Below are 26188 nucleotides of genomic sequence, written 5' to 3'. Positions count from 1 at the left end.
AACCCCGGGCTGGTGGAACAGTACTTGTCAGCCATTCTCAGCCTAGAGCCCAACCAGAACTATGCCGGCATGCTGGGGCTGCTGGTGCAGTTCTGCACGAGCCACAAGGAGATGGACGTGGTCAGTCAGCACAAGGCAAGTGCCAAGGCGGAGTGACTGTGGGTTTGCTACGTTGGGGATGTTGGCAGCTCGCTGGAGGGAAGGAATGGGAACCTGTTTTGCCCTGGTGACCCTAGCTGTTGACCTCATCTGAAACTTGTTGGTTTTCTCATGTGAGACTCTGGCCTTTTGCCATGATACATGAACTTCTAGGAGTTGGAAAGTTTCCGTTCTGTTTCTGGCATGGGTGATAGTTTGCTTGTTCATGCAGTCACTTATTCATCCCAATTGAGCGGCTGCCATGTTCTAGGCACTGTGCCCGGTGTTGGGGGTACACCAGCGAGTAAGGGAGCTATGACCCCTGCCCCCATGGAACTGAGTCTGAGAAACTGACGTTAAACAGATAGTCTAGCTAATTATAACTAGTATGTGCTACAAAGGGAAAGTGTGAGAAGCCGTGAGACTCCACAACAGAAGGACCTGATTTAGGCTGTGGGTCAAAGAACACATCTCTCTAAAGGAACTTTGAGAGTGAAGAGGAATTAGCAAGGTCAAGAGGTGAGGCAGAGCATTTTGGGCAGAGGAAGCAGCCTGTGGGCAGGAACAGAGAGGAGGTGAGCGGGGTGGGAGTGGCAGGAATGGGTTAGAGTGAGATGCAGCCAGCTGAGTGGTGGGCAGGGCCTTTTAAGCCATACGAAGGACTTTGGACTTTATCCCAGGGGACCATGGAAAGCTGTGGAAGGGTTTTAAGTGGGGTTGCAGGATCAGTGAGACCTCTATGCTTAACACTGAGATTTGGGGCATTGATTTGTATTTTTTGGAGGCACTCTTACAAGGGGGACCCCTTAGGCTGGTGATGAGATACTTGAGAATGTCAGGGTCTAACCAGAGCTTTGTGTTCTCTAGAGCGCCCTACTGGACTTTTACATGAGGAACATCCTGATGAGCAAAGTCAAGCCTCCGAAGTACCTGTTGGTGAGCGAGAGGTGGACGTTACTCACCTGGACAACTGATCCTATTTTCAATTCTGGGATGCTGAACTCTTTTTTGCTTCTTGGTCCGTTCCCATGAGGGCTAGGTGCCTTATTCCTTTTTCTTTGTAGGATAGCTGTGCCCCTCTGCTCCGATACCTGTCCCACTCAGAATTTAAGGATCTGATACTGCCCACCATACAGAAGTCCTTACTGAGGAGTCCAGAGAATGTTATTGAAAGTAGGTTGCTGTCAACCAGGATAGTGGGAGGGAGATGAGTTGCCTATATCTCTGTTCTCGATATTTGGCAATAAGAAGTGTGTGTGGTGGGGGGGGAGGGAGGGGGGATGTATTCACTGTTTACCTTGTTGGGACCTTGGGAGAGAGATTGGGGACCTTTTGAGATTATGTTGAAAGCCAGATGCATTGGCTCACACCTGTAATCCCAGCACTTTGGGAGGCGGCAGTGGGCAGATCACTTGAGCACAGGAGCTCAACTCGGGAGGCTGATGTGGGAGGATAGCTCGAGCCCAGGAAGCGGAAGTTGCAGTGAGCCAAGATGGCAACACTGCACTCCATCCAGCCTGGGTGACAGAGTGAGACCCCATCTCAAAAAGCAAGAGGCCGGGCGCGGTGGCTCATGCCTGTAATCCCAGCAGTTTGGGAGGCTGAGGCAGGTGGATCACCTGGGGTCAGGAGTTTGAAACCAGCCTGACCAACATGGTTAAACCCCGTCCCTAATAAAAATACAAAAAAAGTTAGCTGTGGTGGCACATGTCTGTAGTCCTAGCTACTCGGGAGACTGAGGCAGGAAAATCACTTGAAACTGGGAGGTGGAGGTTGCAGTGAGGCAAGATCACGCCATTACACTCCAGCCTGGGCAAAAGAGCCAGACCCTGTCCAAAAAAAAAAAAGAGAAAAAGTCATGGGCTCTCTTGTTAGAAGAATGCACAAAAGTATATCCACTAAGAATACTGCATATAATTTTAGGGGTTCAAGAACCCACTGGATCAGTTCATGGCTTTGTGTAGGTGCTAGCCATTGTTCTGATTCCCAGAAAATATCAAGTATTCACTTTCAGAGTTGAGTGGAAGAAAACAAAATATCCTGTTACCTCTCCACCTCCCCAAAAGAACTTTCTGGAGACCATTCAGGTTAAGAACCTCCTCTCTAGTCATTCTGGACTTAGTATGGAGGTGGCACTTGAAATCATGGGATCTGAAGGTTGAGTCTCTGTCCCTGTGTATCTTAGTAAAATGTGTTGGTGGGATGTTGGAAAGGCAATTTTTGCTGATCGGGATGGGGAGGTATACAGCTTTTCAGCAGAGCTTTGGGACTACTCATGTAGCCTGTAGAGATGAAGGGCCAGACAGCAGGCCTAGTGGCATTTACTGGGGAGTAGGAGAACAAAACTATCTGTTGAATTTATTGCTTAGACTGACATGGCCAGTGCTTTCTGTCCCCCTTAGCTATTTCTAGTCTGCTGGCATCAGTGACGCTTGACCTCAGCCAGTATGCCATGGACATCGTGAAAGGACTGGCTGGTGAGTATCCCAGCCCCTCTCCAGCCCATAAGTGTCACCTTGGGTTTGGTTGTACTTGTCCTAATTGTTGTAGCAGGGGTAGGGGACAGCTCAGGGTAGTAATAAGGCCCTAACCTAAACTACATTGGCTTTGGCAGTTTCTTTCTTGAGATTATTTGAATGAGAGCAAACAGCTAGTACTGAAGAGATGGGGGCATGGAAAAGACAAAGACGAAAGTCTGGATGCTCAGTTGTTGGCTGCTTCTGAGCAGTGGCTTTGTGTGTCCAGGTCACCTGAAATCCAACAGTCCCCGCCTGATGGATGAAGCTGTGCTGGCACTGCGGAACCTGGCACGCCAGTGCAGTGACTCTTCGGCCATGGAATCCCTGACCAAGCACCTATTTGCTATCCTCGGAGGTGAGCAAGCCTTCTTGGCCATGCGGGTGGTTGAGGCGTGGCCCCTGGTATTTCCCTCAACTGGGATCTGAAGGGGACTTGATGCTCCAAATCTGTGTGTGGCAAGGCTGTGTGGCCAGGAGGACATCACAGTGGAATGTGAATGTGTGTGAATGAACAAAACCCTGCACAGGGTGGTGTGGATGGGGTGATCTCAGTTTTTAAGTGATCTCGTTTTTAAGATACACATTTTTGTAGGCATAGCAGAAAAAACTAAAGGAAATACGCCAGACAAGAAATGTCTTTGAGTAGTGGAAACATGATTGTCTTTTAAATGTTTTTCTTTATATTTTTTCTGTTTCTCAAGTTTTTTGTAGGGACATTCCTTTCTGAGTCAGAAAGCAAAAGGCTAGTAAAAGTTGTTTTAAACCCAGCTTCACAACACAAAAGCTACTTCCGGAATCAGAAACCATATCGTGGCATCATACACGTGACTGCATTGTTCACTCTCTTGGGAAATGTGGCATATGTGAATGTGAATCTTTGCTGTCTCTCCTCTCAGGCTCGGAAGGAAAACTAACTGTTGTAGCCCAGAAGATGAGCGTCCTCTCAGGTATAGGATTTCTTTTTTGAGAGAAAGTCTTGCTGTGTCATCTAGGATAGAGTGCAGTGGCGCCCTCTCAGCTCACTGCAACCTCTGCCTCCCGGGTTCAAGCGATCCTCATGCCTCAGCCTCCTTAGTAGCTGGGATTACTGGTGCACACCACCACGCCTGCTAATTTTTTTGTATTTTTAGTAGAAATGGGGTTTCACCATATTGGCCAGGCTGGTCTTGAACTCCTGGCGTCAAGTGATCTGCCCGCCTCAGCCTCCCAAAGTGGTGGGATTACAGGCAGGTACAGGATTTCTCTGCCAGGAGTAGAGCTGTGATCTAGTAGTAAATAAGCTTTTTTTTTTTTTTTTTGAGATGGAGTCTCGCTCTGTCGCCAGGCTGGAGTACAGTGGCACAATCTTGGCTCACTGCAACCTCCGCCCCCCGGGTTCAAGCAATCCTCCTGCCTCAGCCTCTTGAGTAGCTGGGACTACAGGCGTGCACCACCACATCCAGCAAATTTTTTTGTATTTTTAGTAGAGACGGGGTTTCACCACATTGGCCAGGATGGTCTTGATCTCGACCTCATGATCTGCCTGCCTCAGCCTCCCAAAGTGCTGGGATTACAGGCGTGAGCCACCGCGCCTGGCCTAGTAGTAGATAAGCTTTAACATAACTCTTAGGTAAGGTGAAGCCTTCTTTGCATCTTGACTCCTGTGACCATCTTGGGTCCAGCCTGCCTCCCAGGACCCTGCTGCTTGCGTGCTTGACGAGAGGGACTCGTTCAGGTCTAGCAGGAGGCTTGGCTTCTACAGAAGGCAGGAGGTGTAGAGGGGGCATTGAGGGAAGATCAACAATGGCCAAAGGAGAGGTATGCCTGCTGGAGACACAGAAGAGGTCTGTGACCCACAGTGCGGAGGTGGCAGCAGTAGGAAGACTTGCCTCTTTGTGGTTCTGTGCTGATAAGGGACTGAACAGGGAATCTGCCTTTTAGGGATTGGGAGCGTCAGTCATCACGTGGTGTCTGGACCTTCCAGTCAGGTCCTGAATGGGATCGTGGCTGAGCTGTTCATCCCGTTCCTTCAGCAGGAAGGTAATTCTGTGCAGCATGGTGAGCATGTGTTCTGTACTCATCCTTGACCGTGGTTTTTCACAGTTGGTGCTTTCCTTCCATAAACCTCTCCTGAAGACACACCTCCCTCAGAGAGCAAGGCTCGGAGCTGTCTGAAATATCACTGCTTCCTCCCGCTTATACTCTGGCTTGTGTTTTGCACTGCTTGCAATGATTTGACATGGTTATAAGACATTGGACTGACTGGACTTCTGCTTTTTGCCTTAGTTCATGAAGGGACCTTGGTACACGCTGTCTCAGTCCTGGCTCTCTGGTGTAACCGATTCACTACGGAAGTGCCCAAGAAGCTCACTGAATGGTTCAAAAAAGCTTTCAGCCTTAAAACCTCCACATCTGCGGTGAGGCACGCCTACCTGCAGTGCATGTTGGCCTCTTACCGGGGTAAGACAACTCCCAGGGCTAGTGTCCAGGCCTCCCTGCAGAGGTTACCGAGTCTTTAGGGTATTATTTATTTCTTCCTGAAATAAATGAGAGCATTGGGCTTAGCCCAAAATCTGAATTCAGTCTTCACAACAAATTCTGGCTTCTCCCCCTTGTCAGACTTTCAAAGTACAAAGCTTTATTCAGAGAGGACCAGAACCAGAACTTGTCACTACAGTATCTGAAATCATGGAGAAATGACTCAGATAAGACTGGTTTAAGGGCTGGGTGCGGTGGCTCACACTTGTAATCCCAGCACTTTGGGAGGCCGAGGCAGGCAGATCACCTGAGGGCAGGAGTTCAAGACCAACATGGCAAAACCCCGTCTCTACTAAAAATACAAAAATTAGCTGGGCATGGTGGCGAGCGCCTGTAATCTCAGCTACATGGGAGGCTGAGGCAGGGAGAATTGAACCCGGTAGACAGAGGTTGCAGTGAGCTGAGATTGTGCCATTGTACTCCAGCCTGGGCAACAGAGCAAGACTCTGTCTCGAAAAAAAAAAAAAAAAAAAAAAAAAAGACTGGTTTAAAAAATCCAACTTCATGTAAACTTTACTCTGGACTTATTAAAAATGACCACCGCCCTTCCTTCAGTGTTGAGGAACCTACTGTCATTTGGGCAAGCAGAGCTGGAGGAAACTTTCAAATCTGTATAGGAGCTTGGTCTCCAAGCTATAAACCTCTAATACTGATTTCCATCTCAGAGATATACTTGTATTTCTTTTTAAAAAGATTTAAACTTATGAGCTGTATTTAAAGAAACATCTAGGAGAGGCTGGGTGCAGTGGCTCACGCCTACCAGCACTTTGGGAGGCCAAGGCGGGTGGATCATCTGAGGTCAGGAGTTTGAGACCAGCCTGGCCAACATGGTGTAACCTTGTCTCTACAAAAATTAGCCAGGCATGATGACAGGTGCTTGTAATCCCAGCTACTTGGGAGGCTGAGGCAGGAGAATCGCTTGAGTCCGGGAGGCAGAGGTTGCAGTGAGCCGAGATCAAGCCATTGCACTTGTGCCTGGTGACAGAGTGATACTCTGTCTCAAAAAAGAAAAAGAAATATCTGGGAGATTCCAGGGCCTCCTCTTGAGAGGGGACCCCCTTCTGTGTGAAATGTCTTGTCTGATGAACTTTGTACTCACATATTTCTTTTAATGATAAGGGAAGAAGAATCTGACCATAAGAGATTTTTGCACTGACTTGAAAGCAATAAATCTTTTTCTGAAATATGTCTCCCAGCTCAGAATCATAGATTATCTTTGTGCAGTGGTTTGTGAGTTTTATTCAAACCACAGGTAGTGCTGATTGAAGTCATAGATTTTCCATGGATAGAAAGGTACACTCAATACATTTTCAGCTGCCTTAGGGATATAGTGAACTGACATCCATGACTTAAAAACAGTCTATGAGGCCAGGCGAGGTGGCTCATGCCTGTAATCCCAGCACTTTGGGAGGCTGAGGTGGGAGGATTGCTTGAGCCCAGGAGTTTGAGACCAGCCTGGGCAACAAAGTGAGATCCCCATCTCTATAAAAAAATTAAAAAAATAGCTGGGCATGGTGGTACATGCCTGTGGTCCCAGCTACACAGGAAGCTGAGGCAGCGGGATTGCTTGAGCCCAGGAGTTCAAGATCAGCCAGGGAAACATAGCAAGACTCTGTCTCTACCAAAGATTATATAAAAAGTCTTATGTACTATATATATCAGTTTGCATTATTGCTGCATTGAATGACCATCAGTTGTAGGTGAGACCTTGAATTGTAGATGGCAAAAACTTGGTTTTACCTACTCTCTTCAGCTTGAGCTAGTTCTGCTTGTTGCATTTATTTTTAATTTATTTTTTAAAAAAGGAATGCAGAGTTCCAGAACTCAATGCTCATTGCTTTTAAAATAAACATAATATAAAATGAACCTTTTAAAAACAAAACAAAAATAAACCTTTGTAATAAAGATTTCTTGGATTCAAGTCTAAAACATTGTCTGGAAAACTGCTTTCATTGTGAAATGTTCTGATGTACCCATTTAGTAGCTATGGAAACATGGAACAACAAACCCAGGTGTGGGGGTGGGGGGGGAGAAAACGTGCTTGAGCTATAGTTTTTTTTTTGAGATGGAGTTTCTCTCTGTCACCCAGGCTGGAGTGCAGTGGCATGATCTCAGCTCACTGAAACCTCCATCTCTCGGGTTTAAGTGATTCTCCAACCTCAGCCTCCTGAGTAGCTGGGATTACAGATGCCCACCACCATGCCTGGCTAATTTTTGTATTTTTTAATAGAGACAGGGTTTTGCCATGTTGGCCAGGCTGGTCTTGAACTCCTGACCTCGGGTCATCTGCTCGCCTTGGCCTCCCAAAGTATTGGGATTATAGGCATGAGCCACTGCGCCCAGCCAAACTATAGTTTTAACTGGTTTCTTTTTTTTTTTTTGGAGATGGGGTCTCGTTCTGTCGCCCAGGCTGGAGTGCAATGGCACAATCTCGGCTCACTGCAACCTCTGCCTCCTGGGTTCAAGCGATTGTCCTGCTGCAGCCTCCTGAGTAGCTGGGATTACAGGCGCGCGCCACCCCACCCGGCTAAGACAGGGTTTCACCATATTGGTCAGGCTGGTCTGGATTTCCTGACCTCATGATCCCCCCCGCCTCAGCCTCCCAAAGTGCTAGGATTACAGGCCTGAGCCACCGTGCTTGGCTTCCTTTTTTTTTTTTTTTTTTTTTTTTTTTTTTTTTTTTTTTAGAAAATGAGTTTAGTTCAGAGGTCAGCAGATTGGTTCTGGTTTTAGAATTTGGGTCCAAAGATCATCTGTATGGGGGAAGGGTACCAGATGAGAATTGATAGGATTGAGGGTGGCTCTGACTTGCCTCAACTAGCCTGTGACCTTGAGCAACGCACCTAATGTCTCTGCTTATCCATCAATTGAATAACTGGACCACGCCCAGCTAATTTTGTATTTTTAATAGAGACGGGGTTTCTCCATGTTGGTCAGGCTGGTCTCGAACTCCCAACCTCAGGTGATCCACCCGCCTCGGCCTCCCAAAGTGCTGACATTACAGACTTGAGCTACCGCACCTGGCTGTAAGGATTATCTTTCTGCCTCTAATTTTGTGGCTGTAGAGTTTGATTTAAGTTTTGATTTCACTTCACTTCTTTTTGAGATATTTGAAAAATTAACTGAAGGGTTTTAGTCGTCTGGTTCACAGCTGGTTAGATAAATCCTTTCTCAGTCCTGTCATTTCCAAGGATCAGGATGTCCTTTAAGGTGCTTGTCCTCTCTCCGCAGGTGACACACTGCTGCAGGCCCTGGACTTACTGCCCTTGCTCATCCAAACAGTGGAGAAGGCAGCCTCCCAAAGCACTCAGGTTCCCATCGTCACTGAAGGGGTTGCCGCAGCCTTGTTGCTCTTGAAGCTGTCAGTGGCTGACTCACAGGCTGGTATGAGTCCAGAGGTGTCCAGGATGGTAGAGACAGGGGCCTCTGGCAAGAGTCCTTGGGAGGTGTGTCTTGATGTTCAGGGTTAGCTTGGTCCTGACCACACTGGATCAGCCACAGGTTTGCTCGTCATCTGCAGGATGAACCTCAGGGTTGCATGGGCAGTGGGAATACAGTCAGGGGACTGTGTCACTGTCCTCCTTCATTCTGTTGCTCCAGTGCTACACGGGCTTGTAGATGATACCTAGATGGACCAGGGTTTAGTATTGGGACTGTTTGTTTCAGTTGATTATACATTCATACAGTTCAAAATTCAAAAGGATATAACATGAGAAGCTTCCCCTTAGCCCTGTCTTTTCCCGTAGCCATTAAGTTTCCCTCTGTAAACGGTGTTACCAGTTTTGCGCTTTGGGAGGCCAAGGAGGGCGGATCACGGAGTCAGGATTTCGAGACCATCCTGGCCAACATGGTGAAACCCCGTCTTTACTAAAAATACAAAAATTAGCTGGGTGTGGTGGCACACGCCTGTAATCTCAGCTACTCGGGAGGCTGAGGCAGGAGAATCACTTGAACCCAGGAGGCATAGGTTGCAGTGAGCTGGGATTGCACCACTGCACTCCAGCCTGGGTGGCACAGCGAGACTTTGTCTTAAGAAAGAAAAAACAGTATTACCAATTTTATGTCCAGAGATAGTGTGTTATGTAATTGAACATGCTGGGGAACATACTCTATATACCATATTATATACAATATATATACTATATATAATATATCTTCGAAATGATTCCAAGTCAGTACATCAAAAAGAGCTTTCTCATTATTTTTTGTGGCTACATCGTATTTCAGGCTTTCTTTTCTTTTTTTTTTTTTTTCCTGAGACAGAGTCTCGCTCTGTTGCCCAGGTTGGAGTGCAGTGGCACGATCTCATCTCACTGCAAGCTCCGCCTCCTGCCTCAGCCTCCCGAGTAGCTGGGACTACAGGCGCTATGCCGCCACACGCGGCTAATTTTTTGTATTTTTAGTAGAGACAGGGTTTCACTGTGTTAGCCAGGATGGTCTCCATCTCCTGACCTTGTGATCTGCTCACGTCGGCCTCCCATCGTGCTGGGATTACAGGCGTGAGCCACCACGCCCGGCCAGGCTTGCTTTATTTCATCTCCCAATCTCTGCACTGGGACACACCTGAACTTACTCCTTTGGTTAGGAATGGAGCTCAGCTCTCCTCATGTAATATCATGTGCGCACTGTGGCCATGCAAGGCACTGGGCTACCTGGGGGAATGCTAAAATGAACATGACCTTCAGCAAATTTCAGGGTGCTTACTTCGTAGTAGAAGCGAGGAAATACAGAAATATATCCGTAGCTTAAGACAAAATATGGCATTAGAGCAGTTTTGAAAGAGAGATTGCTTTTAGTTGGGGGGATGGGTATTGGGAAAGGCTTCATGGAGGAAACATTTGAACTGGTACCCTGAAGCCTGGGAAGGATTTCATTATCCTGAAGGGAATGGCCCAGTATGAGTCCAAACAGCCCCAGTCAGGGAAGGGCAGGGAAAGCCAGAGTCTGTAAACCTCAGGTATTCCAGCTTGGCGCCTGGGGTGGATGGGAATTCCGGATGAGAAGCAGTTCACCTAGGCTGCTGTAGGCAGCAGAGAACCACTGAAGAGTTTCATACAGGAGGTGATACCAGAAGGACTGAGGTCAGTTCCCCAAATGGAAGAGCACTGAGCCTCCTGCTGCAGAGGGGGGTTTGTCAGCAAAGCCCACCCCAGCAGCTTCAGGATGGAGTGGATCAGCTCTGGGGGACACGATGAGCTGCGTCGTGGGGTAACCTTTTGTTTCTTGCAGAGGCCAAACTGAGCAGTTTCTGGCAGCTGATTGTGGATGAGAAAAAGCAAGTTTTCACTTCTGAAAAATTCCTGCTCATGGCTTCAGAGGATGGTAAGTTACTCTACGCTTAGTTGAACTCGGGATTGAAGCAAAGTCTCTTTGGAAAATCTTCAGAGAGGACCCCTTCTTGACCAGCCAGTCAGGTCTGCAAAAACCTGGGCCAGCATGATCGGGCCAACAGCTTAGCTGTTGTGGGAATAAATTCATTCCTGTAGGGAATGTAAGGTTAGGGAAATGGGACTTGGGAGATGTGTGGAGACAGAGCAGTAATGGCTGTGGAGCTACGATATGAGCTGTAATTATAGCTGATTGGGTAATTGGTGCTGTCTCGGAGGTTTTCTTGTGTTAAGGCAGCTGAGAAGCTCTTGTGGAGTCTGGCAGGCTCTACTCCCCCACCAAGAGACACAAAAACTACTGGTTTCTATCCTGGCAGAAAAGGAACAGTTGAATTTTAAATGTGTGTTTAATATTCTACATTGCCTTAGGGGTGTCTGCCACTAATTGGTGATTTGAAGAGTCTTTTGACTCATAAATCGCAACATCCCATTAATGAGCTACAACTATTAGTCATTTCCTGGTTTTAGAAAAATTTTTAGTTAAATTTTGAAAAGGAAATAGACTAGTGTAATTCAAAAATAGATACAAGAGGGTCTACATTGAAAATTATACCCCTGCTTTGATCTCTGGCTACCCAGTTCCTTGGCTATAGATAACCAATTTTATTAGCTTCTTCTGTAGCCTTGATATTTTATATATATGCAAGTAAATACCTGTATATGTTTGTTCTCTACCTTTTTTACACAAATGGTAGTGTGCCTGCTGTATGTACTGTGCTTTCTAGACCTGGAAATGAGTCCTATCAGTATATAATGGACTTCATCATTCTTTTTTTTTTTTTTTGAGATGGAGTTTCGCTCTTGTTGCTCAGGCTGGAGTGCAGTGGCGCCATCTCAGCCCACCGCAACGTCTCCCCCTGGGTTCCAGCAGTTCTCTTGCCTCAGCCTCCCGAGTAGCTGGGATTACAGGCATGTGCCACTACCACCAGGTTAATTTTGTATTTTTTTTTTCTTGGTAGAGATGGGGTTTCTCCATGTTGGTCAGGCTGGTCTTGAACTCCCGACCTCAGGTGATCCACCTGCCTCGGCCTCCCAAAGTGCTGGGATTACAGGCATGAGCCACCGTGCCTGGCCTCTTTTTAGAACTTCATAGTAATTTGTTGTTGTTGTTGTTGAGGCAGGATCTCACCCTTGCCCAGGCTGGAGTGCAGCGGCACAGTCATGGCTCACTGCAGCCTCGACCTCCCTGGTCTCAGGTCATCCTCCCACCTCAGCTTCCTGAGTAGCTGGGACTACAGGTGCACACCACCACATCTGGCTAATTTTTGTATTTTTTTTTTTTTTTTTTTAAGAGACGGGGGTTTCACCATGTTGCCCAGGCTGACCTTGAACTCCTGGGCTTAAGCAATTCTCCTGCCTCAGCCTCCCAAAGTGTTGGTATTACAGACATAAGCCATCGTGCCTGGCCGTAGTAATTTTTTTTTTTTTTTGAGACAGAGTCTCGCTCTGTCACCCAGGCTGGAGTGCAGTGGCGCGATCTCGGCTCACTGCAAGCTCTGCCTCCCAGGTTCACGCCATTCTCCTGCCTCAGCCTCCCGAGTAGCTGGGACTACAGGCACATGCCGCCACGGCTGGCTAATTTTTTGTATTTTTAGAAGAGATGGGGTTTCACAGTGTTAGCCAGGCTGGTCTCGATCTCCTGACCTCGTGATCTGCCTGCCTCGGCCTCCCAAAGTGCTGGGATTACAGGCGTGAGCCACCGGATCAGGCTTTTTTTTTTTTTTTTTTTTTTTGTTTTTTTTTTTTTTGAGACAGTCTCGCCCTGTTGCCCAGGCTAGAGTGCAATGGCGCAATCTCCGCTCACTGCAACCTCCACCTCCCGGGTTCAAGCGATTCTCCTGCCTCAGCCTCCTTGAGTAGCTGGGACTACAGGTGCACACCACCACGCCTGGCTAATTTTTGTATTTTTAGTAGAGACGGGGTTTTACTATGTTGGCCAGGCTGGTCTTGAGCTCCTGACCTCAGGTGACCTGCCTGCTTTGGCCTCCCAGAGTGCTGGGATTACAGGCCATGAGCCACTGTGCCTGGCCAGTAATTTTTAATTATTAAAAAAAAATAGGCTGGGGCCGGACACGGTGGCTCACACCTGTAATCCCAGCACTTTGGGAGGCCGAGGCAGGCAGATAATGAGGTTGAGATCGAGACTATCCTGGCCAACATGGTGAGACCCTGTCTCTACTAAAAATACAAAAATAAGCTGGATGTGGTGGCAGGTGCCTGTAATCCCAGCTACTTGGGAGGCTGAGGCAGGAGAATCTCTTGAACCCAGGAGGCGGAGGTTGCAGTGAGCCGAGATTGCACCATTGCACTCCAGCCTGGGTGACAGAGCAAGACTCCGTCTCAAAACAACAACAACAACAACAGAAACAAAATACATAGGACTGGCATGGTGGCTCATGCCTGTAATCCTAGCACCTTGAGAGGCCGAAGTGGACTGATCACTTGAGGTCAGGAGTTCAAAACCATCCTGGCCAACATGATGAAACCTCGTCTCTACTAAAAATAAAAAAAAAATTAGCCTGGCTTGCCGGTGGGCGCCTGTAATCCCAGTTACTCAGGAGGCTGAGGCAGGAGAATCAGTTGAACCTGGGAGGCGGAGGGTGTAGTGAGCCAAGACTGCACCACTGCACTCTAGCCTGGGCAACAGAGCGAGACTGTCTCAAAAAAAGTAAAAATAGGCTAGGCGCGGTGGTTCGCGCCTGTAATCCTAGCACTTTGAGAGACCGAGGCAGGTGGATCACCTGTGGTCAGGAGTTCAAGACCAACCTGGCCTTGAACCTCTACCTTCACCAGGTAGACCTGGTGAAACCCCGTCTCTACTAAAAATACAAAACTTGGCCGGGCGCAGTGACTCACGCCTGTAATCCCAGCACTTTGGGAGGCCGAGGCGGGGGGATCACGAGGTCAGGAGATCGAGGCCATCCTGGCTAACATGGTGAAACCCCGTCTCTCCTAAAAAATAGAAAAAATTAGCAGGCGCCTGTAGTCCCAGCTACTCGGGAGGCTGAGGCAGGAGAATGGCGTGAACCTGGGAGGCGGAGCTTGCAGTGAGCCCTGAGATCGCACCACTGCACTCCAGCCTGGGCAACAGAGCGAGACTCTGTTTCAAAAATATATATATATAAAATAAAAATAGTATATACTTTTCTGATTCCAAAATACATGTGTGCATAATAAGCAAAAAAGAAAAAAACAAGCTGTAATTTCACTTCGAGTGATAATCACATTTATATTTTGGTGTTAATTTTCAGTTCATTCCAGTTATTTCTGGGTATTGGTATGTATGTGTACACTTAACTATTTTAAAAACACTTCCACTCCTTTTCTTCTCTCCTAGCCCTGTGTACTGTGTTGCATCTGACAGAGAGACTTTTCCTTGACCACCCGCATAGACTCACTGGCAACAAAGTTCAGTACGTGAGGCTGGCTTACCTTTTCTTTTGGGCCAAATGAAGCGAAGGCTGGCAGGAACCCGAGAAAGGGTGTGTGGCAGGTGGAAGGGTTGGCTGTGGAAATCCCTGCTCCCGGCCTTCCCCCAGACCTGTCTGTCCCTGTGCTTGCAGGCAGTACCACCGGGCTCTGGTGGCGGTGCTCCTGAGCCGCACCTGGCACGTCCGCAGGCAGGCTCAGCAGACAGTTCGGAAGCTGCTGTCCTCTCTTGGGGGCTTTAAGCTGGCGCACGGACTCCTGGAGGAACTGAAGACTGTCCTCAGTTCTCACAAGGTGAGGGCTTCTGGGCTCTAGAACTGGGGCTCTTGGATCCACTTAGCTGCCCCTGCTTATGCTGTGGGGTTTTGGCTGGGCCACTCTCTGGGTGTTCTTTCTTAATCTGTGTGATGCCAGCATCTTTTGCTCTGCCGTCGAGCTCCAGTGACATCTTGCATAGGATTCCTTTTCCTTTTCAGAGACTTTTTTTCACATGTAGCTTAACCTTTTTTCCAGGGTTTTTTGGGTTTTTGTTTTGTTTTGCTCACTGCAACCTCTACCTCCCAAGCTCGAGCGATCCTTCCACCTCAGCCTCCCAAGTTGCTAGGACTATAGGTGCACACCATCTACAGTGGCTGCTAATTTTTTGATTTTTGATTTTTTTGTAGAGATGGGGTCTCGCCACATTGCCCAGGCTGATCTCGAACTTCTAGGCTGAAGTGATCCTCCTACCTCGGCTTCCCAAAGTGTTGGGATTACAGGCACGAGCCGCCATGCTCTCCCCCTTTATCCTTGATTAATTGAATAACACGTTATGTTTTTAAAGCACTTTGTACTTTTTAAAGCATTTTCTACCCATTTTTTCCTTTTGATTTTTTTTTTAACAATGCCTTTCAAAGGCAAATAGGGCTTGTTATTCTTGTGTCATGTGAATTGACCAGGGTTCTAGGAGCTCAGATGACTTGCACAGGGCCTCCCCTGACGGAGGGAGACCCTCAAAGACCTGGCTCTTATTTCTGTGCTCTTTGTGCTGTGTTCCACTCCTTCCCTCCCTCCCTAAGCCTGTTGAGGAATGTGGGCCAGTGACAGACTTGCCATCACAGGCTGGGTCTCCTGGACCAGTTCCTGTTGCCTTCTTTATCCCCGTAGGCTTTTTAGATGCAAAGTCACAGGTGCTTCCTTCCTTCTTCCAGGCACATCTCACAGCCTGTGGGTCCCATTGCAGGAAGCTGGGCATCCATTTCTACTCCAGCAAGGACCCCAGGGAAGAACTGAGTGAGGGGCGGCTGTGTCCGTAGCATATTTGGTTCCTGTGTTCCAAGCCTGCACAGGGCTCTTAGCAGTATTATCTCACGTGTCTCCACACAGGTGCTGCCCTTAGAGGCTTTGGTGACTGATGCTGGAGAGATGACTGAGGCGGGCAAGGCCTACGTGCCTCCACGGGTCCTGCAGGAGGCTCTGTGTGTCATCTCCGGTGTGCCAGGGCTCAAGGGTGATGTCACCGACACCGAACAACTGGCCCAGGAAATGCTGATCATCTCCCACCACCCATCCTTAGGTCCGTGGCTGCGGTGGGTGTGGGAGAGCCCAGGGCTTTAGGGGATGGGGTAAAAGCAGGCCAGGCAGAAGGCCTCAAGGAGCTCCCTTCCCCTTCAGTTGCCGTGCAGTCTGGACTTTGGCCAGCACTTCTTGCCAGGATGAAGATCGATCCTGAAGCCTTTATCACCAGGCACCTGGATCAGATCATTCCCAGGATCACCACACAGAGTCCCCTAAACCAGGTGATGGGCACATGAGCTGGTCTGGCCTCAGGTCGGGGAGGGGGCCCTCTCATCACAGGGTACAGGAAGAGAGGATTCAAAGAAGCAGGTGAAGGTGGATGAAATGTAGGCTTGGACCCTTGGTTGCACGTGACAGAAATCTAAACTGGTTTAAGCACAAAAGGGAACTTACTGCCTCATTTACCTGCAAAGTCCGAGGATATGACTGGCTACAGGGGTTCAGATGTTGCCCTTGGAATATTGTAGGTGATGTCTCTCTTACTCTGTCCCATCCATCTTTGTCTCTTGTCTCTGTTTTCCACGATGTGGGCTCCATTCTCAGGCTTTCCCTTTCTGGTAGCACAAGAGCTGCTAGAGTTCCAGGCTTTGTCTCCCCATCAGCTCCTAGGGGAATAGCTTGCATATTTCAATAATGTCTACTGGCTTGGGGTCGCTTTGACCCTGATTAATCTGACCTGGGTGCCATGCTCATCTCTGCGCCCATCCTTCTGTTCTGGGTCACATGCCTACCTCTGGAAAAAGGGCAGCTCCACCTGAACCACGGAGATTGAGAATTGGGAAGGAGTGTATCACCTCACATCAGGTGCTGTGTCAGACAGAGGAGCACTGCTTGGTGAGGAAAGCAGACACAGACTCCAGCCGGCTACTGTGATGGGCAGTGCCCAGGAGTAACAAGGCAGTGGCATAAAGAAGGGGAGCCAATGCCAGGGGCATTCAGGTGTGGTGGACCTCTTGCCAGTGCCGGCCTTGGCACACACTGACCATGTCTGCGTTTGTCTGGCAGTCCTCCATGAATGCCATGGGCTCCCTTTCCATCCTGTCACCGGACCGGGTCCTCCCACAGCTCATCAGCACCATCACCGCCTCCGTGCAGAACCCTGCACTGCGCCTGGTGACGCGGGAGGAGTTTGCCATTATGCAGACCCCTGCTGGGGAGCTGTATGACAAATCCATCATCCAGAGGTGAGACCTCACTTGTGGGCTCAGTTTCTTTTGCTCCCCAAGGCATAGTTTTCTTGCGTGTAGAATGGAGCCAGTGCCTCCTGTGAGTTGAATGCAACAGCCTATCCATTCATTGGCGAAGCGCCTGTTGTGTCCCCGGCATGGTGCTTAGGTCCTGGGTACTTAAGTGTGTCCAGTATCTGGCACTTTGCTGGTGCACAGTGCTTAACAGCTAGTTGGAATTTCATGGCTGGTGGGAGGTTGACAGGACTTGTGCTTTTCAAGCTGGCTGATGACCCACTCTGGTGTTTCAGTGCCCAGCAGGACAGCGTAAAAAAGGCCAACATGAAGCGAGAGAACAAAGCTTATTCCTTCAAAGAGCAGATCATCGAGCTGGAGCTGAAGGAGGTGAGTACACGGAGGCACTCACGGAATGTGGCTGCTGAGCTTGGTGGCCTCAGGCTGGTGGCTTTTCCCACTGCACATACGCTGTTCACTTGGATCATCCTGAGGCCCATGGCACGCTCCTCCAATGCCCCTGACTGGTGTCTGGTGTCTGGCACATTTCCCCTTCACCCTTGCTTCGTAGCTTCTTCTACCCACAACTCAAAACCGGTTTCTTTCTCTGCTGGGTGCTGGCGGCAGTGCACATGTCTCCTCTGCTAAGTGGTGTTGCTGGATTCCATGTCTGTCCCTCCACTTCCTTGAAGGCTGGGACCCATCTAGACTCCTGATAGCAGGCACAGCGCCTGGTGCAGTGGGACTTCTGGGGAATCATGACTTGATTGCTGAATTCAGCTTTGGGCAGAGCGGGTTCTGACAGGAGCAGAGCACACAGGACTCTTTCCTGTCTCAGTGTTTGCTCTTCTCTCTGTCTTTTTTTTTTTTTGAGACAGAGTCTCGCTCTGTCACCCAGGCTGGAGTGCAGTGGCGTGATCTCGGCTCACTGCTAGCTCCGCCTCCCGGGTTCACGCCATTCTCCTGCCTCAGCCTCTCCGAGTAGCTGGGACTACAGGCGCCCGCCACCACGCCCAGCTAATTTTTTGTATTTTTAGTAGAGACGGGGTTTCACCGTGGTCTCAATCTCCTGACCTCATGATCCGCCCGCCTCGGCCTCCCAAAGTGCTGGGATTACAAGCGTGAGCCACCGCGCCTGGCCTTCTCTCTGTCTTTACAAGGCAGGATTCTTCTTGTCTTTCACATCTCAGTCCACATGTGCGCTTCTCAGAGAGGTGGCCAGCCTGTCCACCCTATCCAAAGTAGACCCCACCCTTCCTCCCTGTTACTAAGCGTCATATTCGTTTCTTTACTAACATTTGTCGTAACCCAAAAGCATCTTGTTTATGTGCTTGTTGACTTGTTTATTATCTATCTTCGCCTGCTAGATTGTGAGCTCCGTGAGGGCAGGGACTTTATCTTGTTCCTACGATATTCCTGTGCCATCTGGAACAGTGCCTGGCACAGTGCAGGTGCTCACTAAATGTTTGCTGAGTGAGTGAGTGAGTTCTGTGGCTTGTTGTCTCAGGCCACTGTAGCAGGCCTTTTCTAAGCTTCAGCTTATCCTGTGGGAGAGCTTCTGTAGGAAGGGGTTGGACAGGAGGAGGCTAAAGTTTTGATTCTGAATCCATTTGGCTGTCAGAATACTCTTTTGAGTACGTTGAGGAACCTTTATTTCTCTAACATAAAAAGCCCTCTTAGCCTTTGTCAGTAGAGAATCCAGTAAAACAACTACTTCTCTATTGCTGTCTCCATTCTATAGAAACCAGGTGGCTGTGGACTTTGTGGGAGGTTGGGGGTGCACATGGTGGGTTCAGGGGCCCAACTCACAGACTTAGAGCTGGTATGGTGCTGTTTGTGTGGAAGCAAGCTCACCTTCCTCTGTCGGGGAGAGAGGTCTGTTCCTTGGAGATGAGATTGGTTGGTTTGCCTATCCTCTTTAGGAGATAAAGAAGAAGAAAGGCATCAAAGAGGAGGTGCAGCTGACCAGCAAGCAGAAGGAGATGCTGCAGGCCCAGCTAGACAGGGAGGCGCAGGTCCGGAGGCGGCTGCAGGAGGTGAGTGGCCACCTCCGCCACACGCTCAAGTCAGAAGAGTGCTGGGCAGCTTGGTCCCGCTCCTTGCTGTCACAAGCAGGGCCCTGCTGACCTGCCTTCTCGGCAACTCTGCTTGCAGCTGGATGGGGAGCTGGAGGCGGCACTTGGACTGCTGGACATCATCCTGGCCAAGAACCCGTCCGGCCTGACCCAGTACATCCCTGTTTTGGTCGACTCTTTCCTGCCCTTGCTGAAGTCTCCCCTGGCTGCTCCCAGGATCAAGAACCCCTTCTTGTCCTTGGCTGCCTGTGTCATGCCCTCTAGGCTCAAGGCTTTGGGTTAGTCCTTGTTTGCTGGCTGCAGGGATGGCCCAGGGGTGCCCCTGAGTGCTTGGACAGGATGTGCCCCTGAGTGCTTGTGGGGAGGTGGGTGGTGACCTCAGCTGCTGAGTTTTGTTTTGTTGTGGAAGCAGCCTTGGAGACTCAAGCTGGATGTGCTTAGGAGAGACGTAGTGCCTCCTCTTCTCTCCCACTTCACATCCGTGCCCTCCGTCTGAGGAGTAGGTTTTAGATACTAGTCAGTGTTCGATCTTTGTGTACCAGTTTTAAAACTAAGAAGTCAGAAGTTCAGTGGCAGTGAGGATGGTTTGGTGCAGTGTGGTGGCTCAGCCCAGCCCAGGTCTCCTCAACAGCCACATGACAGCAGTGAGCAGAGGCCCCTGTGACCTTTGGCTTCCTGTTAGCTCTGGAGAAACAAACACCAGATAGGATGGCTGGCAGTTTTGGTGGCCTTGCTTTTGTGGGTTGTTTAGTGGCCTTCAGCAGACTTCTATCCTGGCCTAACGGTGATGTTCCCATGGGTGAGGCTAGAATCTGGGAACTCTTCTGAGTGGAAAAGTCAGCTGGTGCATATGGAATCTACCAGAAGTGTCACCTGGCTGTCTGGGCTTGTTGCGTAGAGGTGGAGATGCTGCACAGACAGAGCTGTACTCTTGGCTGAATGACTTTGGTGGCCCTTGTCTCCTGTCAGCATACTCATTTCTTGAATGTCCAAAGGGCAACTCCCTGCCTACCTGCCCTCTGAGGCTATCACAAAGATCAAGTGAGAAATTAGGTTGTGGACATTTTGGCGAAGCAGAAAGATTTTTTTTTTTTTTTTTGAGAGGGAGTCTCACTCTCGCCCAGGCTGGAGTGCAGTGGCGCCGTCTTGGCTCACTGCCAGCTCCGCTTCCCGGGTTCATGCCATTCTCCTGCCTGAGCCTCCTGAGTAGCTGGGACTACAGGTGCCCGCCACCATGCCCAGCTAATTTTTTGTATTTTTAGTAGAGACGGGGTTTCACCCTGTTAGCCAGGATGATCTCAATCTCCAGACCTCGTGATCCACCCGCCTCGGCCTCCCAAAGTGCTGGGATTACAAGCGTCAGCCACCGCGCCCAGCTGCAGAAAGATTTTTTTAAGTCAGAAGGATGAGGCACTGGGTCTCCTGTTTCAGCCTGGGCTGGATTCTGCATCTCTGTATGTCATCCCTTGCCGGTCTCTCCTCTTCAACACAGGCACTTTGGTGAGCCATGTGACCCTGCGCCTGCTGAAGCCAGAGTGTGCCCTGGATAAGTCCTGGTGCCAGGAAGAGCTATCGGTGGCTGTGAAGAGGGCGGTGACGCTGCTGCACACCCACACCATCACCAGCAGGGTGGGCAAGGGGGAGCCAGGTAAGGGCTGGGACGGGATCAGGGGCACCAGGCAGTGTGAGCTGGTGCCAGGAATGCTGCTCGAGGCACAGCGTCACCCAGGGCCTCCTGAGCCTGGGGGATTGGACCAGATGGGATTTCTGAGTTGAACCTTGGTAGTCTGTGAATTGCAGTGAGCCCAGTTGAGGGTTTACTTTTTGTTACTGGTGTCCCCTTCTCTGTTTCAACTCACATCCTGGAACTGGGCAGTGTTTGGTGGTAGAAGCAGAATTGGTTTTAGAACTGGACTACCAGCTGCTGTCTCTGTCCTCATGCCATGTGCTTCCAGGTGTCAGAACGGACCTCTGGTCCATCCCTTCCCTACTTTCCCTGAGGATAGAAATAGGCAGCAGTGGCCCGGGTCCCTGCCCTGCCTGCAGGATCTTACCTGCTTCTCGCTCTCACAGGTGCTGCGCCCTTGTCCGCGCCAGCCTTCTCCTTAGTCTTCCCGTTTCTGAAGATGGTGCTGACCGAGATGCCCCACCACAGTGAGGAGGAGGAGGAGCGGATGGCCCAGATTCTTCAGATCCTCACTGTCCAAGCCCAGCTGAGGGCCTCCCCCAGCACCCCACCTGGGCGGGTGGACGAGGTTGGCAGGGAAGCTCTGCTCTCCCCTTGGTTTAAAGGGGATCAGGGAGGCGGGGCCTGTGGACACATTCTGTCTCATGAACAGTTCTGGTGGGGAAATAGAGAGTGTATGTTTATACCAACAACAGCCTCACAAAGTGTTGTGGGTTTTTTAAGGCAAAAACGGGTCAGACTGCTTCTTTCACGTGATTGTAGACACTGGCTCTCCTGCCGTGCCAGTGCATATCAGTTCACCTGATTGACTTTGTTGGCTGCATGAGATTCTGGGCTATGGATGTACCATGTTTTACTTAACTCTTTACCTGTTGTTGAGTTCTTAAGGTTGTTTCTAACTTTTCCCTGTTTTGAGCAGCACTGTGATGTGCCCTCTTGTATGTATATGCCCCTTACTTCCCCAGTGTGAGCATTTCTTTAGGACAGGTTTGTTGGACATGGAATTACTAGATTATATGGCATATTCTGAGCTATACTCTTACCAAGAGTTTTCTTTTCTCAAAGCCTAATGCAACCGCAGATAGTATTAATATCGTCAGTGATGAGTGAAAGAATGATAATCTCATTTTACTTTGCATTTCATGTAAAGTTGAGTGTCTCTTCATATATTTATGGTCTTTCTGGATTTCATAGTATGAATTTCAAGCAAGTTTGAGAATTTAGTTTTTAGTTCCTGAGGATCATGGTTGACTGGGGTTAGCACCTGTGGACCTAATTGTAAACCTAATGAGGTTTCTATGGTGGGGCCGGTTGTATGATCCAGAATGTTTCCCTGTGGGTGAGAGGATACCCTGTCATTGGCCGCCTGGGTTACAGACCTCCCCACAGCCTCATCTCGACTTACCTGCCATTCTTTCCTAGAATGGCCCGGAGTTGCTGCCTCGCGTAGCCATGCTGCGTCTTCTGACTTGGGTGATTGGGACAGGCTCGCCTCGTTTACAGGTGATGTGGTTTTCAGTTGGCTGTTGCTGTGACTCAGTTCGTGACCCAGACCTCAGGTCCCAAGTATAAAGGGTGGAGTCCTAGTTTCCTTTCAGCCCTTAGTTTTGGACTTTGGTAGAAAGACTGCTTTAGAGAGCCAGCCTGACTGTTGTTAGCTAGTGAGGGGTTTTGCTTGGGTCCTGCCACTGGAGCTGGGGTCTTAGCCCTTGCAGTGCTGTAGGGGTGGGCGTTCTCAGTGCATATCCCTCTCTGGCCCCCTAGTAGTAAATGATTTGCTGACTGAACCAGTGGATTGATATTCTCCTTAGGTTCTGGCTTCAGACACCCTGACCACCCTGTGTGCCAGCAGCAGTGGTGATGATGGCTGTGCCTTTGCGGAGCAGGAGGAGGTGGACGTGCTGCTCTGTGCCTTGCAGTCCCCGTGTGCCAGTGTGCGGGAAACCGTGCTCCGGGTGTGTGCTCAGTCTCTCACAGAGCCACTGCAGTGTCCCTTGTCACTCTATGCAAGTGCAAATTGCATGATGGGCATTTGAGAGAATGTCCCTCACCCTGGTGGGAGGCCTAGAGGCAAAGAGAAGTCACATGGTTGGGGTCTCTCTGAGAATCAGAACACTAAGCAGTCATGATGTATCACTGTATTTTTTCCTTTACCTTGGAACACTTCACTTAATTTTTAAACTGGAATGTGGACCTTGATACTTCCACAAACAGAGCTAACTTGCAGGAGGAGTTCATTTCTTTAGCCCACTGCCATGTACTTGGCTTTTCTTCATGGCTTTTGGACCAAAAACTAAATCATTCCCTTGTAGTGGTAAGACAGTGGTTCCTACCTGCTGATCCACAGCCTCCTGCTATTGATATGTGACAGAGTTTTCAGTAGCTTTTGGTAAAATGTGAAAAATGATGACAATATAGTAAATTTTTCCTTAAAAATTATTTAAACAAAAGGAATACGCTTTTTCTGAGGTTTTATCTCTCTGGTTTATTTAACGTTTTAATTTTCACATGAAAAAAACATTTTACCACCTCACACTCTAAGGAACTTACTTAGAGTTAATTTTAATTGATTTAACTTTAGCCACATGCAGTTAGTGGCTACATCTTGGACAGTACAGCCTAGAGAGAGGTGAGGAGGCAGGTCAGAGGCTCTTCTGAAAGATGGTGCCTCACATGGTCCAATCCCACCCCTTCCAGGGGCTGATGGAACTCCACATGGTGTTGCCAGCACCTGATACCGATGAGAAGAATGGCCTGAACCTTCTGCGGAGACTCTGGGTGGTCAAGTTTGACAAGGAGGAGGAGATCCGGAAGCTGGCTGAGAGGTGAGAGAGCCAGCATGTCACTTTCTCCTGCTCCATCCTCTGTTTAGGAAATAACTGAACCCAGTGTGCTTAGCCTCCCCTGGGAAGAAGGCCTGGGCTGGCAGAGCAGGTGCTGCAGATCTTCGTGTAAGCAGCCCCCGCCTTGGATCTCCCACAGGCTCTGGTCAATGATGGGCCTAGACCTGCAGCCAGACCTCTGCTCCTTGCTGATCGACGACGTGATCTATCATGAGGCGGCTGTAAGGCAGGCGGGGGCCGAAGCCCTTTCCCAAGCAGTGGCACGTTACCAGTGGCAGGCGGCGGAGGTTATGGGCAGGCTCATGGAGATTTACCAGGAGAAGCTCTACGTGAGTGACCTGTGCAGCCCTGATGCAGTCTGGGTGTGTGCAGTTGGGTGGGTCTCTGCTCAGCCCCCTACTGCTCCAGACAGGAATCTCAGGGCTCATGGTGGCTCAGGGTAGCTGCGGCTAGTTTCCCACCTCACAATCCTGGTTCCCAGGTCATCGATCTGCCCGTTGCAAAGCATTTACCAACTTATCTGTTGCAGCGGCCGCCCCCAGTGCTGGATGCTTTGGGACGAGTTATTTCAGAATCTCCTCCAGATCAGTGGGAAGCCAGGTATAACAATTGTTCAGCCTCGTTCTTCTACTCTAAGCTTTCTGAGATGTGGCAGGTTTTCTGGGTGGGTGCTGTGAGGAGCCAGCATGGGATAATGAAAGAGCAGGACCTCCCTCAGAGCCGGGGAGGCCTGAGTTCCATCAGCCCCTGGAATGGGTGGGATTGGACCGTGTAAGGCACCATCTTTCAGAAGAGCCTCTGACCTGCCTCCTCACCTCTCTCTAGGCCCTACTGTCCAAGATGTAGCCACTAACCGCATGTGGCTAAAGTTAAATCAATTAAAATTAACTCTAAGTAAGTTCTTTAGAGTGTTTCCTTAGAGTGTCCCCTCCTGCGCTAGCTGCGTGACCGTGAGCGTGTTTCTCCTTTTCCCCAGGCCTCTGTTTCCTCATCTGTATGCAGGGCACAATAACAGAAGCTACCAGCCTTTCTCCACAGAGCCCACGAGTAGCAGTTGGAGGATTAGACAGATGTCTGGGAGCAACTGGGACCTTGAAAGACGCTTGCCTCCCACAGAGCAGGCGCAAAACATGCAAGGGTGTTAGTTTTCTGAATGGCTCATCCTGGCCATGTCCACTCCTGTGAGGCCTTGTGTGTCAGTCAGTGTAGGGTGGTGTACGGGCCCATCCTGGCTTATTTTTCATTCCAGACCATCAGCCAGGGATAGGACACAGATTCTTTGCTCCATGACTGGAAAGAATAATACCACTTTGCCCCTGAAGAATGTGTTCACTTCCACAGGACTCTACATCTGGTTCCTTTACCTCTGTCTTCTCTTACAACCTGCTTTGCAGGTAGAGGGGTGAGCATTGCACTCACATTCCTCTCTGGGGAAACCAATGCAGGGCTGGTCACCCAATAGGAGGTAAAATCAGCGCAGATGGCAAGTCTCCATATGACAAGTGGGTTGTTCCAGAACATTGGGTGAGCACTAGGTGGTGGGCTTCATGCTGTTCTCTGCCCCCAAAACGGTGTTTGCCTCAGGCAAGCTCCCTCTCCTTGCTGTGCACCAGCAGAGGTTCCACTGGCAGAGGAGGCCCCCTGGCTGCCCCTCCTGATGTGCTCCCACTTCTTCCCCAGGTGTGGCTTGGCCTTGGCCCTCAACAAGCTCTCCCAGTATTTGGACAGCTCTCAGGTCAAGCCACTCTTTCAATTTTTTGTCCCTGATGCCCTCAACGACCGACACCCAGATGTACGGAAGTGCATGTTGGATGCAGCCCTCGCAACACTCAACACTCACGGGAAGGTAAGGGGGTCCCAGCCCGCTAAGGAGGCACATGGGAGGCAGGCACTAGGGCTGAGCAGGGGCCAGAGATGCTGAGTGCCAGGAGTCCTGGCAGAGCACTTTGAGCCAAAAAGACCACGATAGTATGTTAAATTCTTTTAAGTCTGTAGCAGTCCTGCCAGAAAACTGGAAGAGCCACTGGCTGGCATGTCACGATGCCTGTCCAGAGCTAGACTTGGTCTTGGTCCTCAGGGCGGGGACTGTTGTCCCCAGATGCAGCCTATGGAGTTGACCTGAGGCTCTGAGGGGTTTGGCTTTCCAGGAGAACGTCAACTCGCTGTTGCCAGTATTCGAGGAGTTCCTGAAGAACGCGCCCAATGATGCCAGCTACGATGCTGTGCGACAGAGTGTGGTGGTCCTGATGGGCTCTCTGGCCAAGCACCTGGACAAGAGTGACCCCAAAGTGAAGCCCATTGTTGCCAAGCTCATCGCTGCCCTCTCCACCCCTTCCCAGCAGGTACCTGCCATCTGGCCTGGGACCCACATGCCAGTTAGAGAATTGGGACCCGGCTGTGGTTAGGCAGTGGGATACTAGGGGCGGAGTTGGACAATCAGGACCCGGAAAGCCCAGTTCTTGGTAAGGATTCACCCCCTCTCCCAGGGGAGAGCCTGGTTTATAGTCAGGAACACTCCTGGAGAGGGAGTTTCTTTGTTACTTTGTTCTAGTAGACCTCCCAGATAGTTTCATTTTTTTCTACTCACCTGGTTTATAGTGAAGAATGCCCCTGGAGAGGGAGTTTCTTTGTTACTTTGTTCTAGTAGACCTCCTAGATAGTTCCATTTTTTCTATTCACTAAGGTGCACTGGGAATCCAAAGGGAAAAAAAATAAAAGGTCAGGCTTTCTCTTATGTCAAGCCTTTTCCTGGCCCTCTGCATGTGTTGGTTATGTGTTACAGGTGCATTTTAATGTGGCCTCTAAGCTACAGTGCAAAGAAATTTCTTTTTCTTTGTTTTGAAAAACATGCATAT

The 26188-nt window shown here is 49.6% G+C and overlaps 1 protein-coding gene across 1 annotated transcript in view; it reads left to right on the top strand.

Moving 5' to 3' along the window:
• GCN1 (GCN1 activator of EIF2AK4) overlaps positions 1–26188 on the top strand; it is a 69070-nt gene that overhangs the window by 17351 nt on the left and 25531 nt on the right. The window contains exons 7-33 of the mRNA XM_055236055.2: positions 1–135; positions 1006–1074; positions 1203–1311; positions 2541–2615; positions 2884–3012; positions 3554–3604; positions 4578–4676; positions 4923–5096; positions 8406–8558; positions 10404–10496; positions 13899–13974; positions 14125–14284; positions 15356–15545; positions 15644–15768; positions 16553–16731; positions 17025–17118; positions 18651–18764; positions 18883–19081; positions 20296–20451; positions 20877–21058; positions 21913–21993; positions 22302–22445; positions 23188–23315; positions 23473–23662; positions 23863–23933; positions 25014–25179; positions 25481–25675. Of these exons, the coding sequence (XP_055092030.1) occupies positions 1–135; positions 1006–1074; positions 1203–1311; positions 2541–2615; positions 2884–3012; positions 3554–3604; positions 4578–4676; positions 4923–5096; positions 8406–8558; positions 10404–10496; positions 13899–13974; positions 14125–14284; positions 15356–15545; positions 15644–15768; positions 16553–16731; positions 17025–17118; positions 18651–18764; positions 18883–19081; positions 20296–20451; positions 20877–21058; positions 21913–21993; positions 22302–22445; positions 23188–23315; positions 23473–23662; positions 23863–23933; positions 25014–25179; positions 25481–25675 (3537 nt within the window). The remainder of the gene's footprint in view (positions 136–1005; positions 1075–1202; positions 1312–2540; positions 2616–2883; positions 3013–3553; positions 3605–4577; positions 4677–4922; positions 5097–8405; positions 8559–10403; positions 10497–13898; positions 13975–14124; positions 14285–15355; positions 15546–15643; positions 15769–16552; positions 16732–17024; positions 17119–18650; positions 18765–18882; positions 19082–20295; positions 20452–20876; positions 21059–21912; positions 21994–22301; positions 22446–23187; positions 23316–23472; positions 23663–23862; positions 23934–25013; positions 25180–25480; positions 25676–26188) is intronic.

This window comes from Symphalangus syndactylus, chromosome 13 (genome assembly GCF_028878055.3).
Source record: "Symphalangus syndactylus isolate Jambi chromosome 13, NHGRI_mSymSyn1-v2.1_pri, whole genome shotgun sequence".
NCBI classification, from domain to species: domain Eukaryota; kingdom Metazoa; phylum Chordata; class Mammalia; order Primates; family Hylobatidae; genus Symphalangus; species Symphalangus syndactylus.
The sequence above is the reverse complement of the archived record's forward strand: the minus strand, read 5'-3'. Positions and strand labels throughout refer to the sequence as shown.